The following is a 16881-nucleotide window of genomic DNA, read 5'->3' on the forward strand; positions in this document are numbered from 1 at the left end:
TGAAGACAATTGCATAAGCTTTTTGCACAGCAAGAGAGCATTTAGTCTTTTTGACAGAGGAAGAGTGAATGAGCTCTAGCAGCCTTTATATTATCCCACTTAAGAACCATTAAGTGACAGGATTGTGTCACTGGGGAACAGCCAAGTACTGGTTAGCTTTAGAGGTAACAGTACAATACCCACTCACACCTGTATGAACTTGGGGACTGAGAGCAATGCAGGTGCAGTCACTGCAGTGTAGCTACACTGTCCTGAGAAATCACAGAAAAAAATTTTGAGACCAAATCTATTAAAGCCTGCTATGTAGCTTGGAAATAGCCTTAGAAAGGTCTATTGGAGTTAGAGTTACATTTCTGAACAAACAGGAAGATGCATCTACACAGCAGTCTGGTCTGTTCATCAGCCCACTTCTGATTACAAGTTTTCCTTCTCTTGGCATTTTAGTAACTACCATTAGCCTTAAGGCTAAGTGCATAGCATAGTGATAATCACCTAAGTAACTTCAATTTGTTTGCTATTTACGCACCTGATCCAGTTCTTCCTGAACTCCTTGTACACTATCTTGGGCCTCTGGTTGCATGCTCTTTTCTAGCCACTTCTGTAGAATCTGTGCCTGCTGCTGACAGGACCTGATAAAATGGATTAGAAGGATTCTTATCCCAGTTAGGAGCTCAGCAGTCTAAGCCAACTTAGACTTGCAATTGATACTTGCAATAAGACCCAAATTTTTGTCTCAAACCAGTGAATGGTAAAAGTCTTTAAATAAAAGAGAAGAAAAAAAAAAAAAGGATGCTGGAAAGCAGAGAAATCTGTCTGAAAATTGTTGTCTCCATTTCCTACTCCTAGTTCCTGACTTCTTCCTTTCCCGACAGTTGAATCCCCTCCAAGCCTCATTTTCTTTGAAGCATTTTTGTAAATGTGTTCTTGTTCTAATAGAGACGTTGTCAAACACCAGCCATATTTTTTTTAACTGACAGTTGGAAAAGCTTAAGTTTTCACTCCTCATGATAAAAGAGCTAAAAGCTAAATTTCAGCTGCTCTGCCAAGTTCATTTGTACTGCCTTCTGGTTACACCCAATGACACCTTTGTCATGCTTTCTCCAATAGCTGCCAAAGTATAATTAAACCACTTGCTGACTACAAAAGAAGTTGCACATGTACTCTCCCCACCTGGAGTGAACTCTTAAAAGGAGAAAATAAAAATATCTAGAACTTTCCTCTGTTTCATTCACAGTTCTGCTGTGAACAGACTGGTTATTTTCAAAGTAGATGCATACAAAAATTGCAATATTGAGTTGATGGCATGAAGAAAGTCTGGCTAAAGGGGCTTTGCAACATACTTGAGTTCTTGCTTCCTGCTGAAATAGTACTGCATCTGCTGTTGGATGTGTTGGAGTTCAACTTCCAGCTTTCTCTGTAATGCCACTTCTTCTCTGGAACTATGCTCCCTTTCTTCCCCCTCAGCTGAATGGAAGATACAAGGCACAAGCAATGGAAGTAGAACAGACTTCAGCTCTTTCTTTTTATCAAGGAAAGTCAGGTTAGCAGACAGGAAACATGGAACCCTCACGCATCCTTTTCACACATTTTGTCACCCTGTGACATGTACCTGTTCACCCAAAGATCAGGTACAGTGAGAGGGCAGGAGTCCTGACAGCACTACAAGCACTGAAGACTCAGTTTAAACATAAAAAAAAAAAGATAAGAAATGCTCTGGTGAATGGTTTGGTACTACAAATGCTATTTTGGCCTATTCACAATTTAGTGTTTTACATCTACTCTAGAACTAAGTAGTAAGTCTAGTCCTGTGGAACACAAATTTCATGCCCTTACGTCATTAAAAACACCACATTGAGAGGTGCTTAGACACCATCCATCCCCTTTACAACCATACCCTAAGTATGGGGAAAACAGAGACCCTTACTGGGTGAATTCTTCCCTCCGGAAGTGAGTTCTGCTGTACATTCAGCCCTGCATACATGAATGCCTGAGCACATTCTTGCTAAAAGCTGACCCCTAGCAGTTCCTATCCTCCAATCCCTAGAACAGGGTTTTAAGCTCCCTGATTCAGGAGAATCCACAAAACTGTATTACCATCCTGAAAAGGAATGGCTGATATTCTTCACCTGATGCAGGCATACAAGACTGCCTTGTCTCCCTTACATTTTGTGGAGTTGACTTGCAGTCTTGTATATATTGGAGGAGGACACACAACTGCTACAGTTTAGATCTGAGGACCTACCTGCAGTTTGGTGACTCCTTTTTCCCACAAAGTCTTCAGGTGACAGCAAATGTGGCTGCAAGTTTGGTTGCAACTTCTTCACAGAGTCCTGTTGAGTGTCTTGGGAATGGGCTCCTTTGTGACCACTCACAGGCTGACCTCTCTACAAAGTCAGAATGATACTGGTTTTCTCAAAGGGTTTTCTTGAGTGAGCCCTACAAGTAGGATGTACCTGAGCTACTAAGTCCTACTCACACTCAGACACCCCCTGTAGTCACTAAGCCCTTCTCATAAAATACCACAGAAGAAGAAGAGCTTAAGAAATGGGTTCTTTCATTTCTAGCATGGAGATATTTCATCAAGATTCACACCTCCCATTCTGTGTGGAACAAAGGAGTTTAAAATGCAAGCACCTACTTGCAGGTGAACTGAATTTCAGTTCTTGAGACTCTCAGCCATAGTCACTACTCCTAAACTGAGTTACTCTTAAATCCCTGTAATCTGGTTGGCAAACTAACTGGTCTGAAGCACTCTCAAATCAATTGCTAGGAAAAGCATCTGGCTAGGAAGGACACAAGACCAAGAAAAAAGGCATGAATTACAGTATAACACACATGTGGATTGGTCAGCTAATGAAATATTGCTTCAGACTGGTGGTAAACAGTTCTTGGGCATTCAGAGCCAGTTAATTTAGTCAGCTTTTAAGGTAACAGAACAAGAAAGAATAGCTCAACAACCAGAACGGCTGTTCAGAGGAGCCACGGGAAAAAACAGCAATAAGCAGCATGCGTGTTGACAGTAGCCCAGTAAGCACACTAATTTTTCCTTCAGCAATACACTCACCATTTCTGCTCCAGCTTTCATTTGGGACATGAAAGATGAAGGAGACCATAGCTCTGGCCTCTGAACAGCACGGTGCACATCATTTGTCCACAGTGGTACAGACGGGAGAGCAGCATGTATGAGAGATGGATAGGAATGAGAGGTATTGCCCATTTGAGAGATGCATTTACAAGTACTTTCTTCCATTTGAGGTGTTAGCATTAAGTTCCCAGTCCGTGCAGAATGTTTCTTCACAGATGTTTGCTGAAAGGGTGCCTCTGATCTGTAAGGGAAGAAGGATGAGGTCCCTATAGGTTGCAACCTGTTGGTCTTGTACTTCGCAGTCAGTGCAAAAAAAAAGGGAGGTTCTTGTTATTCCCTTACATACAGCTTCCCAGTTAGCTGCTTTAATATACTGGGGAAAGCCTAATTTAAAAAAAAAAAAAAAAGGAAAGGAAAGAAAAGAAAAACCACAATCCCAAAACCAAACCAAAAAACAACACACCACAATGGTTTAAAAAAAACAAAAAAAAAAAGCAAAGCAGTTAAGGTTTCCATTACTCCTACCTGCCCTGCTCCAAATTCTACACATCAATCCAGGCTGAAACAATTTCTTTAGAGCTGTGAATCCAAATCATTAACAAAATCCTGCCTTATTTTGGTTTGGCGACAAGAGAAAGAGGGGAGCAGAAGCAGCAATCTCAGATGGATTTTGACAGGAAATTGATAGATAGTTCCCCTCTCTAAAGCTAATTACAGAACAGTTTCATTAAAAAAGTTCAGTCTAAACATCTGCTTAAAAGCAATTTCAGCTTCTATAGCAAGAGCAGTTTCAGCTCCCTCACTTTCAGGGCTAAGAAGTGATACCATAACTAAAACAAGTGCAGAACACTCAAGATAGTGAAACTACTGCTTAGTTGAACAATTTCAGCAGCATAGACCTTTTGGGGAAAGTAAAAATAAAAAAGTAGCTCATTTTAGAGCAGCAAAGTTGATTCAGCTGAAACAGAGCTAAATATTCAGTTCTGGCTCTGCATTACCAGAATCATTAATTATTCCCCAGTAGATCAGTTAAATCCAGACCCAAACCTATTGTGGAGCAAATATGATCTGTGAGCAAAAAGCATCCTGCACAACTCAAACTTCTGAGTTTATGTGGCAAGACTGACAGAAAAGGCAACTTATTAATTCAGCCCATTAATTTTGGAAATAAGTGATGTGCCTTATCTTTCTATCAAAATCTGTCACTAATGCAACAAAGGCCTTGGTTGCTATTTAATTAACTTGAAGTTCCATTATTCTTGTCTGCTTCATGTAAGAAACCTGAAGTTTTTAAGGTCACCATGGCCTTTTGATAGTACAGAGCAACGCACAGTCCCATAATTACTGAATGTTCTTTTATTACGAAGGTAAGGGGATTTGAGGGGATAAGCATAGCATAAGGCCCACTCTAAGTCACCCTCTTTTTCTTTACTTTTAAAAACAGATTTTCTACCTAGTAAAAGGAGGTCCCAGCAGTTCGTTGCTTTCTAGAGATTCCAGAAGAAAGTCAGGCCTCCGTGGTGGTAACCTCGCTCGTCGAATAGCATTTCTGAAAAGAACAGACAGACTCAGTAATGCCCCAGATTCATGATTATTTTAAATTGGCATAAGCTGGCATTGCAGCTAAAGAAACAGTCCTATTCTATCATTCATCCCTGCTCTGCAACATTCCCCTTGCATGCAATAATAATTTTTAAAGATTAAATCTCGACCTGTATTAATGTTGCAATGTGGTTCACCATATGAATGATTGTGCCAACACAAGCAGTGGTGGAAGGGACAGAACTGAACAAGGCAGAACTAATTCTTCTGGCAGCATATACTAGCTTAAAGAAATGTGAAGCTATCACTGTATTTCCCTGTAAGGCGCCTGTCCTGGACTCAGAAGCTTCATGGAAGAATATTCCTTGCAATTGCCCCATGATCAGCAAGAATTTTTTAAGGAATAGCTTCCCCAAGGGAAAGAAAGGGGCAAGAAGAAAGTTCAGTTTCTGCACAGCTGGGATCTTGATGTTTATCATTTCATCAGACCCTAAACATGACTTCAGTGAAAAAAAGAAGAGCTTCAGTGACAGCTCTAGTCACTCAGTCATCAGTGTGAAAACTTGGGAATACAAAAGTGAGAGATGCAGACAGATTGACTACATATATGCAAAGCTACATATATGCCAGAGAAACGCAGGAGGGACTAGAGCTTTACACTTACAGATCACTGAGAACTGAGTCCCCATCAGCAAGGTGAAATGGTAGATGACTGCATTTTGAAGGCCATGGCTCTTCCTCTGCTAAATGTCCTCTTGTCTCAAGGCTAACATCAGGCATTTTAAATGTCACCTGCTTCTTCAGAGGTGACAGAAAAGAACAAGGTTTATTTAATTTCTTGGAGAGAGCCTTCTGTTTCCACAGCATGGCACAACGATACACTGACTGGTGAAGGTTGTCGGCTGCCTGCCAACATAAAGTATAGTAGAGCGTTTGATGGCTGAGAGTAGGAAGCAACACAACACCACCCAGGGAGAACACCACAGAAAGGAACTGAGATTTCTGATGACCTCACAGCCATACCAGCTCTCTAAGCTAAATTAGGTCTACTGTGGTAACATTTGGGTAAGGAGAATTAAATGGGTACTTCTGCAATGGGGCAGGCTGCACATTAGCAAACGGAACGACTAGTGTCCTGAAAACCCAGAAAAGAGCTGGGAAAGCTGCCCAGGAGCAGGAAGAGAGCAATCAATACAGGCATCCCTATCTTCCTTTCCACACACAGGGCTGGGCTGATACGCAAAGGGAGAAGCACCACAAGCCCACATTTGAAGGTATAAGTGGTGCTAAAGCTAAGACAGGATTAGATGCAGCCTCTAATACTTCGTTCTAGCACAGAATGTAGAGACCAGACCCTAGCCACATGCAAAGGTTTCATCCAGCAATATTGTCTACAGCAGGAATTGGCCAGTTTTGAAAAAGCTTCATTAAGAGAGGTTCCCAATTAGCAACATAAGTCTGATGTGCTCTAGTCTCAGCTGAATGAAAGGACAGGGTGTTTTGCTTTGAACCACAGGCAGAAGTGTATGTCAGATCCAAACAAGACCCGAGATGTAGGGCTCCAAGATACATACATACACATGAACACACACACACAGGATCAGAGCAGACCAGTCCTGGGTGTATCTAAGCAATCACTTGTCTCTTTCACCTTCAGCTGGTGCTGGGCTTGCAGCTGTCCCTGCAACTGTTCCGTGCCAGCAGTGTCTCTCAAGACCGGGGTTACACCTTCTCTCAGAAGAGTTGTGTGGTAAAATCCTGTGGCTTCTTCAATGTGATCTTTCTTCTGCTGTTGCCCCTTGGCAAATGTGAGCCAAGCATCAAATACCTACAGCATGAACAACAGATAGCTGCGAGTGTTACAAAGACAGGTTCCAGGCCAGGGACTCCCCCTGCAGACGGGAACAATTTCCCTTCCGCTGGGTAGCAATAGGCAGAGCTACAGCAACAGCAGGACACTGCCACAAGGACAAAAGGACAGGGATTTAAGTCAGCTGAGGCTGGATGGGAAAAAAACATGTGCAAATTTTTTAATCAGATAAGAGGATTTAGGGACAGCTTTCCAGCATCCTAAAATAACATATAGCACCCCAAAGATGAAAAGAAACAGATATTCAGTGCACACTCTGCTGACTGCAGTCAAATCTGCATATGATCTGCACATCTGCAAATTCACTTGCCTGCCCCTGACCCCCACACACCCTTACCTTTCTCTGCAATGAAAGGGACCAGTGCCACAATGCTTGCACCGTCTTCCGCTTTTCCCATCGCTGCCGCAACAGCTATCAGGGAAAAAAATTGCACAGCAACCAGGTCAGGAGTTTGTGTATCCCACACCAGAAATGCTAGCCAGAGCATCAACCAAACAGGAAGTGCTGGCAGAGCCATAGCAGAATAACCTACTCAGTTCACCCAGTATATGGCAAGGTTCTCTTGTGCTAGTGGAACCAAAAATCAAGAGAACGTTTAAATAAATTCTTGTGGTCCTCATGTGTAAATGGCATATGAATGAGAAGGGATAAGGATCAGCCAAGAGCTAGATACCTACCCAGGGGACAATTCCTTACCTGTGTCTTCCAGCAAGAGAAGGAAGCAGAGCAAAGTCTACGAGTCATTAGCCAATCTCCCTGTCTCTGTAGTAGCTGTAAGGCAATCAAAACAGTGAGTCACTTGCAGACAAACCCCACTTATCTGAGCCAAATGCTATTAGAGCAGAAGAGGTACCAAACAGCTTTTTATCACCCTCCTTTTGTTCTGTCGAGGCTACCCTCAATATCTAAGTGCCTTACAGTGTAACCCCATTTGCAAGTATCTATGAGCCCAGCAAGGATTTCATTAAGAGTAAACTATCCCACACATGGCAAGCCCAGCTTGTCATCTCTTAAGCCTATTAGTTCTATCAAAGCTTCTTCAGGCAAGACACAGGCATGTTCCTTCCTCCTCAATGCACAAGGCTGTCATGCTCCTCCTCAGCCAAGACCACCATTCCCTTCACCAGGGCACATGGCCTGCTCCTCCACACTCATAACTTTCCACCCTGGGTCACTGGCTGGGGAGGTTGCTGATCCTTCTCACCATTTTCCCAACACGCTGCTGATGATATTCCTTCCATTTCACCAGGTACTTCTGGAGTAGGTGCTGCTGGTGGTGCTGTACTGCCCTTTGCTGCTGAGCCCTCAGCATCAGAGACTCCCTAGTTAATTCCTTCCAGTGAAGAAACAGGGTCTGTAAACGCACTGTTAGGAGAAGATAAATTAACTAATGTACCGAAAGGAGATTATTAATCTCAGAGAGTATCAAGTGATCAGCTACTCTTCCAGACTGTTTTAACAATAGTTAACACTGACAATACTCAGCACTAGGAAGAAAGATCATGAAACACTTCAGGTAATGGACAGCAAGCCATGACTTGCAAATCTTCCCTGCTGCCATTGACATTCTTTATAAACTTTAGGAAATCATTTGCCCTCTGTGCTCTTCTCATGTCAAGAACGTGGCTGGTACCATGAAAATGCTTGCAGAGTTTGAAGGCCTTTTGGTATTAATTACTAGAGAAAGATTGAAGCAGTAATTGATAAGATTACTTGCACTGCCCTCAAAACAGAGATGTCTGAGCTTCTCAAAATTAGTAATGGAAAATTCCTTTGAGGAAGGAAGTGTTAACATCCCTTATATAGACAAGGAACCAACAGAGAAGCAGTGTCACACAAGCAGCCTTCAACAGATCACTGAGGTCCCAAGTCATTCCCCATTCTATGGGGATGTCCTTTGTAGACTTAATAGACCATCCAGCCATTTCATATGTACGATGACACAAAAGACTGCCCTGCTAACCCATATCTTTCTAAGGATTGTACACAGATAACTAAGTCTTTTGAGAGTTTAATACTTCCATCAGCTCACCTATATCCAAACGTTTTCTGGCCTCCATCACAGCTGTCACCTTCTGCTGACGGCAACGCACTTGTAGCAAGGCAGTATATCTCCACTGTAGCAACACCTAAAGATGTAATGCAAACAAGAGAGAGGATACAGACTAACACTGCAATGTTCCTTGGAAGGGGAAGCAATATACTGCACATTGCTGGCACCATAACCATTTCCATCTCATTTTTCATGAGGCTCAGCAAGACAGTTCAAATTTCCTACAAATTAAATACAACAGTATTTCAGAGGGTCCCCCGACATTTTTCAAGATATCCCTCTTTTCCATCCATCTGTCCACACCGCACCCCATCCTCCCTGCCCCAGGTAATACTACTAAGCAGTATCATACTACTGGTTTTCCCTTCCTTCTAGGAAATGGGGAGAAAGAAAGGAAGAGGAAAAACCATGAGGTGACTCAGAGACAAATTTCAGAGATGCCTGTAAAAATAAGATGGGACTTCCACATTTTAGACCTTTCTTAGTAGCGGCTCTTAGATTAAGTTTTCGGTCCTCCTAATTGCATTACCTGACCCCTGCCTAAACTACCATCTGTACTTAGACCTTGGTATCTGCTTTACAGACCCTACCTTTGACAGGATTGCTCTCCTGTAGTGCTCATCTGCCTGAGTAGTTGCCTTCACTTCACATATAAGAGCAAGGGTATTTTCTCTCCACGTACACAGAAGCTGTCTGAAGGCAAAATACATAAAAAATTAAAAAACAAACAAAAACCATTAAGAATGATTCTCACTTGTTCATTTGGATTTGGCACCTTCTCACTCACAGGGGAACCAAAACCAGCTGCCTCTACAAACTCAGACTTGCAAATCAACTTCTGCCCCTTCAGGTCTCTGCTGAAGAGAAGGCAGTGCAAAAACAGAACACACCCTTAAATATAGCATCTTAAGCTGAGTCAATCAGGCTCTGCAAGTGACTCAAGTTGTATAGCATTAAAACAAATGAGGTAGTTAAAACTAAAGCAACTACAACAAACACAAAGTGATATTATCTTTAATCGCTCTCCTCCCTGTAACGCAAGACAGCCTCTACATCTTCCAGACTGCTTTAATATCTAGCAGTCAGAATCCATGCACTGCAGGGAATGACAGAGTTTGCTCTCTGCTGTCTCTTATGGGACTAAACAGAGATTTAAAAAAAAAAGTTAAAGCAATCCAGGAAGAGGTTGACTTCTTTTAGCTAGATGACCTGCACAGAAATAAATGCACAGTAGCAATTCCCAGCACTGAACACTCAAAAATTTACAAATGTGGCAGTGAAAGAGAGTAATTTGACTGTGGTGCAGTCACTTCTCTCTCACGCTGCACAACGAAACATAGGCTTACCGCAGCAGTAGTCTAGTGTGCTGTTTCTCCTTTTCAGCTACTTGGTATAGAACGCACTGTACGTTATGTTGGTAACTCTGCAAGAAAAGCAGCGAGAGGTAAAATTTCCCTCAACTGTCAACATCTCTGAGGAGAGGAGACATCTAGAAACTCTTAGCAGAGCTTAGGATAGTAATAGCAGCAGTAGAGTATAGGGGAAAAAAAAAATTAAGTTACAGCCACGGAAATCGAACGCTGCTTTTCTGAGATGAACAGTCATTACACACTAGTTAATACTAGCTATTATATACCCTTCACCAAAGCCACAAGATTAGACTGGTTCTTTTGCTCCAGAAAGCAATGCTAGAGCTTATACAACCCTATTTACAACAGCCTCCATTCTACCTTGCATACTTGGTGTGTAAGTGCTCAGAGTGAAACAGCGTGGCAGCTCTTCAGTTCTCACTGAAACACTTAAGCACACACAGACAAGTCCCTCAAAGAAAAGGACGTTCCCTCCTACCTTCCAGGCTGCCAAGGTCTTGCACAGTAATGTGTGCCGGTAATGCATGTCTGCTTGCACCAACTTCCTCCACTTCTCACGTTGATGTCCCATGTACTATAATGCAGGGGAGAAAAAAAAACAACAAAAACAAAAAACAAAAACCCACATGTACCCGTGATGGAGGGAAAACAGGCAATGGTAGAGAGCAGAGGGAAAAGGACCATTCCCAGTCTCTGGGGAAACATCAATGCTTTATCTTGCTGTAATAGGTTTTCACTGAAACTGGTGCTGCACTCTGCTATTCCTCCAAAAGGCCTAGCTGAGGCTTTTTTTCTTTTCTGCCCTTTTTAGGAATACTCTTGAAGGCTGACATAATTCACTCAGCTTAACAGTTCTGGACCAACAGACTAGCATCAACTCTAAAATTTCTCACAGATTCTCAAGACATGCTGCAAGGCACATCTGATACATCACATCATGGTAAGGAAAAGGCCCAGCATAAGAGTGAAGTGCCATCTGGTAGGGCCTGCCATGACCTGTACACAACTACAGACCATACACCATGGCCTTGCTGCAAACTCTTAAATTAAGTAAAATTTTAAGGAGGACATACACAGTACTGGCTAGGGACAATTTCATCACACTAACTCTGGTGACATTCCCAGATAAACCTCCTAAACTATGGTCCCATTCTCACTATATCTAGAACAAGAAGTCAAAGAACTCTCCTCCTTACACAGTTCCTGTTCCGCCCACACAGAACTGGTTTTATCCACCTGGAAAGGGAGGAAAGCTTAGGAATGACTAGTATTTAAAATAAACAATTTAATTTCTAGCCATATGGGTACAAGCAATCTGAACATAAACAAAAAGGATTCAAGCTCTTCCCCATCTGTTAACTCTCTCACCTCCTTCCACTTGTTCCAAGTCTGCTGCAGACACTTTGAATATTGAAATCTTAAGGCTTGCATCTCCTTGAGCCTCCTGTAAGAAAAATAATTTAATTATTTCTCCTACAATGCAATCCATGTTACTGAACCTCTCTAGGAGAGACTTGAATCCACAATTGCTATTTTCAGTAAGTCATTTACTGAAAGACAAACTAGTAGTTTCCAAAGCACAAATAAGGAGTCAGAATCTTTGTGAATGAAATGCTTAGAAGTAAGCCACCACAAGGCCAATCCAAATAATTCTCCCTTTTAAAAAAACTTCTTACTCTGTTTTTCTCTCCTGAGTATTTTGCTTCCACAGACCGAAAGCCTTTAGCAGCAGCAGGTTGCTGTAGTGATCTCTCGCACGAACCAAGCCCTCTTGCTCCTCCAAACATGCAGCTGTTCTTCTATGCCAGAAGCGCCAGCAACAACGCAATAGTTGTCTTTCAAAATGAAGTACAGCCTATAATGGAAAGAAGGTGGCAATGAATTCATGACACAGGCCAGTTACAAACAGAAGAGAATTCCTTGAAGATGACATGCACAGAACTGTCCAATGTTTGTTCTCCTCTTCTCACCTTGAAGAGTAATGGTCATGTCATCAAAGGCCCTTTGCTGCAAGTTTATGTGAACATGTTCTACAGGTATCTATATGCATGCAGATGGAGAAACTGTTACCAGAAAACAGTGGGCCAAAGAGAGGAAAAATACAAGCTGATAAGTAGCATGTGAAAGACTCCCAAGAACCGATAAGCTCCAGAAACCAGTCCTGTTGAATTTGCAAGAACCGATAATCTCAGAACACCAGGAGCCAGCCATATCTGCACAAGGCCACCCACACATGCTACCATCAACTATGAGTTGTCTAAACCTGACCACATAAAAGGCAGCAGTGGCTGCTATATATAAAGACTACAGGATTATATATATATATATGTATATACACACACATCTTAGGATATGAAGGACCCCTTCAGGGTCTTTATGGACACCTACCTAGAAGCAACTAGCTTGTCAGTACAACCCTGCACTTCTTCAATAGCTTGGGGTTGGCTCTTTATTCCTATTATTGTTTCAAGCAGCTAACTATGAAACAGACTGAGTGTGAGAGAGAGCGCGCACACACATATTTACTGGCTGAGGGAATAAGTGAATGAACTGTGTGAATAGCTATCCTCTAATAATAACAGCTTAATTCTATTATTAATAAACAGCTTAACTTAAAAAATTGTGATTAGTAAATATTGGTTCTTTTTCCCCTGACTTGATCCCCCACCTGGGAAAAGGGAATTTACAACACCCAAGTCCATCTCATGCTAATGCATGTTGCCAGACAGTGACTAAGAAATCATCCCCTCTATCTCCTAAGCAAGGCCAGGTAAAAGAGTTACATTTACCCTCTCCTCTCCCATTCTGTATTCTTGCTGGTTGCAGGCATTCAGCAACCACGTGTCAAATACCTGTTTCATCAACACCCTCCTGCAAGCAAAAAGGGAGAATGTCAGCACAGGAGAGAATTCCTTCAGAAAAGAGATTGTTTTTATGAATGTCAAAAGATCAATCCATCTACAACTTAAACAGTTACTTGATTTTTCATATCATGCAAGCGTTCTTTGGAAGTCAGGCAGCTATATGTCCTCATTATTCTCTGTGTTAAAAAAACAGGCAAATTGCCCCCCTGAAATCTTACCCAGAATACATGAGACAAGATTAATGAATTTTCTGAAGTTACCAGAACTCCCTGCTTTCATTCAGATAATTCAAAAGATCCTTCTGACTTCTGACCAATTAATTTAATTTATAAACACACAGAAAGAAAAAAATTATATAATAACCTTTTATTTCTTCTCCACTGTAAATATAGTCCACTCCCTCCTCCCTTGGAAATATTTTGAAAATCCTACTCTACTTTTTTTATTTAAAAACAAAACAAACGAACATTGTAATAGGACTTGAAAAAAATTATAACAACAAATAATAAAGAGCAGCATGGTCTGATCTCAATACTGAAGGGATTCTACCAAAGCTTTCTTTTATGAACAAGGTCAGGTTAGTTGCCCTCATTATCAAAGCTTCTTTCTCTCTAGATGAAGATAATACTTGCTAGTCTGCCTCCTCCCCAGGGATGCACAAGAATCACTATCAAATAGTATCCCCAAAATGCAATTAATATATATTTGTGATGGAGCACTATACAACTCTCACAGAACAAGCATACAGTAGAAGTGTCCTAGTCCAGAAGTCTGAGCTACAGCCTAGTGGAAATAGCACGCAGTTCAAACTACATCAGTTATTTCCAGAACTCAGTCACGTGGGCGTACTAATTAGATTGTCAGCAAGTCTCAGCTCTTCTCTAGTCTAAAGAGGCCCAAAAGATATTTTGGATTCTTACCAGGTAATTTTTGGTAGGTAGCTGTTAGAGCTCATTACAAGTTTATAGGTTGGTAAACAGTATGAGTTAAGTAAGTCTTCCTGGAGGGTACTGATAGTTGCCAGCAAGGGTGTCTTTGATCTGTAGACAGCCACAAATCTCAATTGATGGCTCTTCTGGAGAATCTCCTAGGCCTTACCACCAGACACAGCAACTGGGGCACTGACTTGTGAGACAGCACGTACACGCATCAGAGACCAACAGAGAAGCTGAGTTCTGGCAAGCTGCCATGAAAGTTTTACTTAGGTCTGGTTGGAAAGCAGCCCTGGACCTCTGAACAAGGAACACACTTCTTATAATTTGTTCTTTTGTGTTCAGGAAATAGGACTTCATTTATACCCTTTCTAAAGAGAAAAGATTGCACACAAAAACATTCCTGACCCATGAAATCAAGGTATGCCCACAGAACCAATGGGAGCCTTCAAACCATCTGTTCATCCTTTCCCTGGTGAGAGAGGCATAAGTTACATTGCAGCAGTTGCATGCTGCAACTCATCTTCACTAAGCTTAACCTCCTGAGTATTTGACCCTTTTCTCTCTCCTTGTCTCCAGAGGGTAAGCTAATGCACCACAGCTGCACACTCACACCAGTTGGAAAAACTCTTAATTGCTTGCAGAAATGCAGCTGCCCCTATTATTCAGCCTGCCCTCCAAACCTATTTGTGAATCTCCCAAAAAGCAAGCCAATATCCAAGGCAAAACAGACTTTCTGCAGCTTGCTTTTCAACTGTGAAGCCAGGCTTCTGATGACAGAACAGTATGAATCTAGAACACATGGTGTGATCATCCTCTGCCAATGAAAGGTACAAGGTTCCACATCTACTAGGAAAGAAGATTTGATGTTGAAAAACACTTTTTTCTCTCAACTTACACAGGAAAAAGTGTCCCAGGAGGGGACTCACTGTAAGAGCATATTTCCAAACATACCCTTTCCCAAGAAAAGCAAACTTTTTTTTGGTTAGTATTCTAATACAGAAAATGGGAAATAGGTTTTAGTAGCATCAAAAAATCATAAATCTACCTGAAGACTCAGCACTGAATCCATGGGTAAAAATACAAGCCCAGGCAAGGCCTTTAAGGCATCTCAAAAAAAGGCAAATACTTTTTTTCCTCTCAATCAATATTCCCCCACCTCTGATTTCTACAATGAACAAGTACACACTCTTGTAGCTCCTGTGCATGTCTGTGCCTCCATAATATGCCAGTAAAAGTAGTTAGTAAGATATATCATTGCTCTGAACCAAAGGCTAGTGGTTGAATTTTAAGAGGTGATGAGAACCCATAGCATCGATTAACAGAAAACAGAAATGCCAAGCACTTCTAAAGAAGAAAGATTCCCAGCAATATCACTCAATTTCATATTGCAAACTTAAATAAGAATAACTCCAGCAGTTGTAATGGATTTATTTTGGTGCAACTGCAGTTGTGAAACAACTGTATCATCAGTTTGATGAAACGACCAGTATCGTCATTTTGAGTGCAGGTTCTTTTCCTATGAGTCCCACAATGGTCTTGGAGCCAGAATTAAAGCTTGCAGGCACACCTTGTTTGTTTCATATTGAATCCAACTGCACATACTGCAACTGACTATAAGTCAGTTGTAACCAGAGTAATATTTCTTATTTCTTCAGTGACCTCTGAGCAAAACCAAAGTGGTCCTGATGCCAAGCCATCAGGCAATTTGAGAGATTTGTGCAAAAATTATGCCCTGAAAATAAAACAAGAATCAACTCTAATTCAGTACCAAGTGTATCAGTCACCCTTGTAGGATTAGCCTCTCTTAATCAAGAAAATTTTAATACTTAAAGCAAACTCTGCTGGGAGGATTAAAAGAAATGAGATAGAAATTTTATTGAGTAGAAGATACTGATTAGGCCACAAGGTAGTTCTCTGAGCTGTAGTAAAATCAAGCATCTTTTTGAGTGCAGGCTGTGCTAAGCTCATAAAAAACATCACACGTAAGCTTGCACAGCAGAATGAAGGTTCCCTTCCTTCCTTTATTACCCTGCATCTAATTTAAACCAAGCAACTCTATGTGGCTCGTTGCACTAATATACTAACATGGTGACATCTCAACAGGTTTCATTTGTTTGAGAGCAACACCATAGTATTGTTGTTGAAGTGTTTTCAGTTTCAACTCTAGCCCGAGGATCTGAGCATTGTGGAGTACAGCATGCTGTACTGAGTAGCACAGACCTGTCTTGTAGAGGTCTCATTCTCTCCAGCTAAGCTTCACCCAAAAATCAAGGAAGTTCTAAGGCAACAAAGTTTAGAGTATTTGCACATCCTGCAATTTTGGGAGCAACTGAAAGCAGCATTAAGACCCAACAGACAAAGGAAGCATAAGAATCAAATATATACCCTTTCAACTTCATCATAACAAACATGGTCAAACTTGAAAGCCTTCTGGCTGCTTTGTTAATGTTGACTTATTCCTAGAACTAAATAAATTTAGCTTCTACAAAAAAAGCCTTCCCTTCACTCTTAGAGTACCTCTAGCAGCAGAGGTAGCATACACAAGCCATCAACTCCCCCTGTTCCTCCCCAAAGTAAAGCAGCAGTAACCATTTTGAGCTTTGTCCATGCTCATGCTGCAACCTACTGCTCTTACCAGTAAAACATCCCACTCCTAAATCTAAACAAGCCTCAGAGCTAGGCTTATTCAATCTCCCTCTCACATTTCACAGAGAAGCAGGAAATAAATTGTCCATTACTCATAGAAAATGTAAGAGCAATTGGCACTAGGATGGTCATGCCCCCAAAGGTATTACCAGATTTTAAAAGAGAACCAAAGGCCCACAAGTCCCACATTTGCACAAATTTATATTAATATTTCTCTGCGTACCTGTAATGGGCATGAGCCACTGATGTTAAGGCCTGCTGCTGCTGTTCTTCCTCATGTTCCAAACGGGACTTCCAATGGTTCCAGAACTTCTGCAGCACCTGAAACAAAACAACAAAGACATGAAAAAACATAGATATCGAGGGAGGAGAAGAATGCAAGGAAAGAAATTATTAAATGTCCTACTGAAACTGCTTGTTTTATAACCTGGTATGAATTTTTCTGGTAAAAGAAAAATTCACCATAAATATAGGAAAACAGAAAACTAAAATAACATATCTAAGACTGACAGCTG

At 41.4% G+C, this 16881-nt stretch overlaps 1 protein-coding gene across 5 annotated transcripts in view; it reads right to left on the bottom strand.

The window, feature by feature from the left end:
* The window catches only part of SFI1 (SFI1 centrin binding protein), a 30946-nt gene that overhangs the window by 255 nt on the left and 13810 nt on the right, over positions 1-16881 (bottom strand). For 2 of the 5 annotated variants that reach the window (XM_069795187.1, XM_069795188.1), the window contains 18 exons: positions 16590-16687; positions 12711-12792; positions 11598-11776; positions 11290-11365; positions 10400-10495; positions 9898-9974; positions 9142-9244; positions 8531-8627; positions 7703-7863; positions 7195-7269; positions 6835-6909; positions 6279-6455; positions 5292-5533; positions 4539-4634; positions 3065-3326; positions 2243-2384; positions 1341-1464; positions 527-629 (listed from right to left, as the gene is read on the bottom strand). In XM_069795187.1, coding sequence (XP_069651288.1) covers positions 527-629; positions 1341-1464; positions 2243-2384; positions 3065-3326; positions 4539-4634; positions 5292-5533; positions 6279-6455; positions 6835-6909; positions 7195-7269; positions 7703-7863; positions 8531-8627; positions 9142-9244; positions 9898-9974; positions 10400-10495; positions 11290-11365; positions 11598-11776; positions 12711-12792; positions 16590-16687 — 2265 coding nt within the window. The remainder of the gene's footprint in view (positions 1-526; positions 630-1340; positions 1465-2242; positions 2385-3064; positions 3327-4538; positions 4635-5291; positions 5534-6278; positions 6456-6834; positions 6910-7194; positions 7270-7702; positions 7864-8530; positions 8628-9141; positions 9245-9897; positions 9975-10399; positions 10496-11289; positions 11366-11597; positions 11777-12710; positions 12793-16589; positions 16688-16881) is intronic. The other 3 variants (XM_069795191.1, XM_069795190.1, XM_069795189.1) reach the window with 3 other exon arrangements.

The sequence above is a fragment of the Haliaeetus albicilla genome, chromosome 10 (assembly GCF_947461875.1).
Source record: "Haliaeetus albicilla chromosome 10, bHalAlb1.1, whole genome shotgun sequence".
NCBI classification, from domain to species: Eukaryota; Metazoa; Chordata; class Aves; order Accipitriformes; family Accipitridae; genus Haliaeetus; species Haliaeetus albicilla.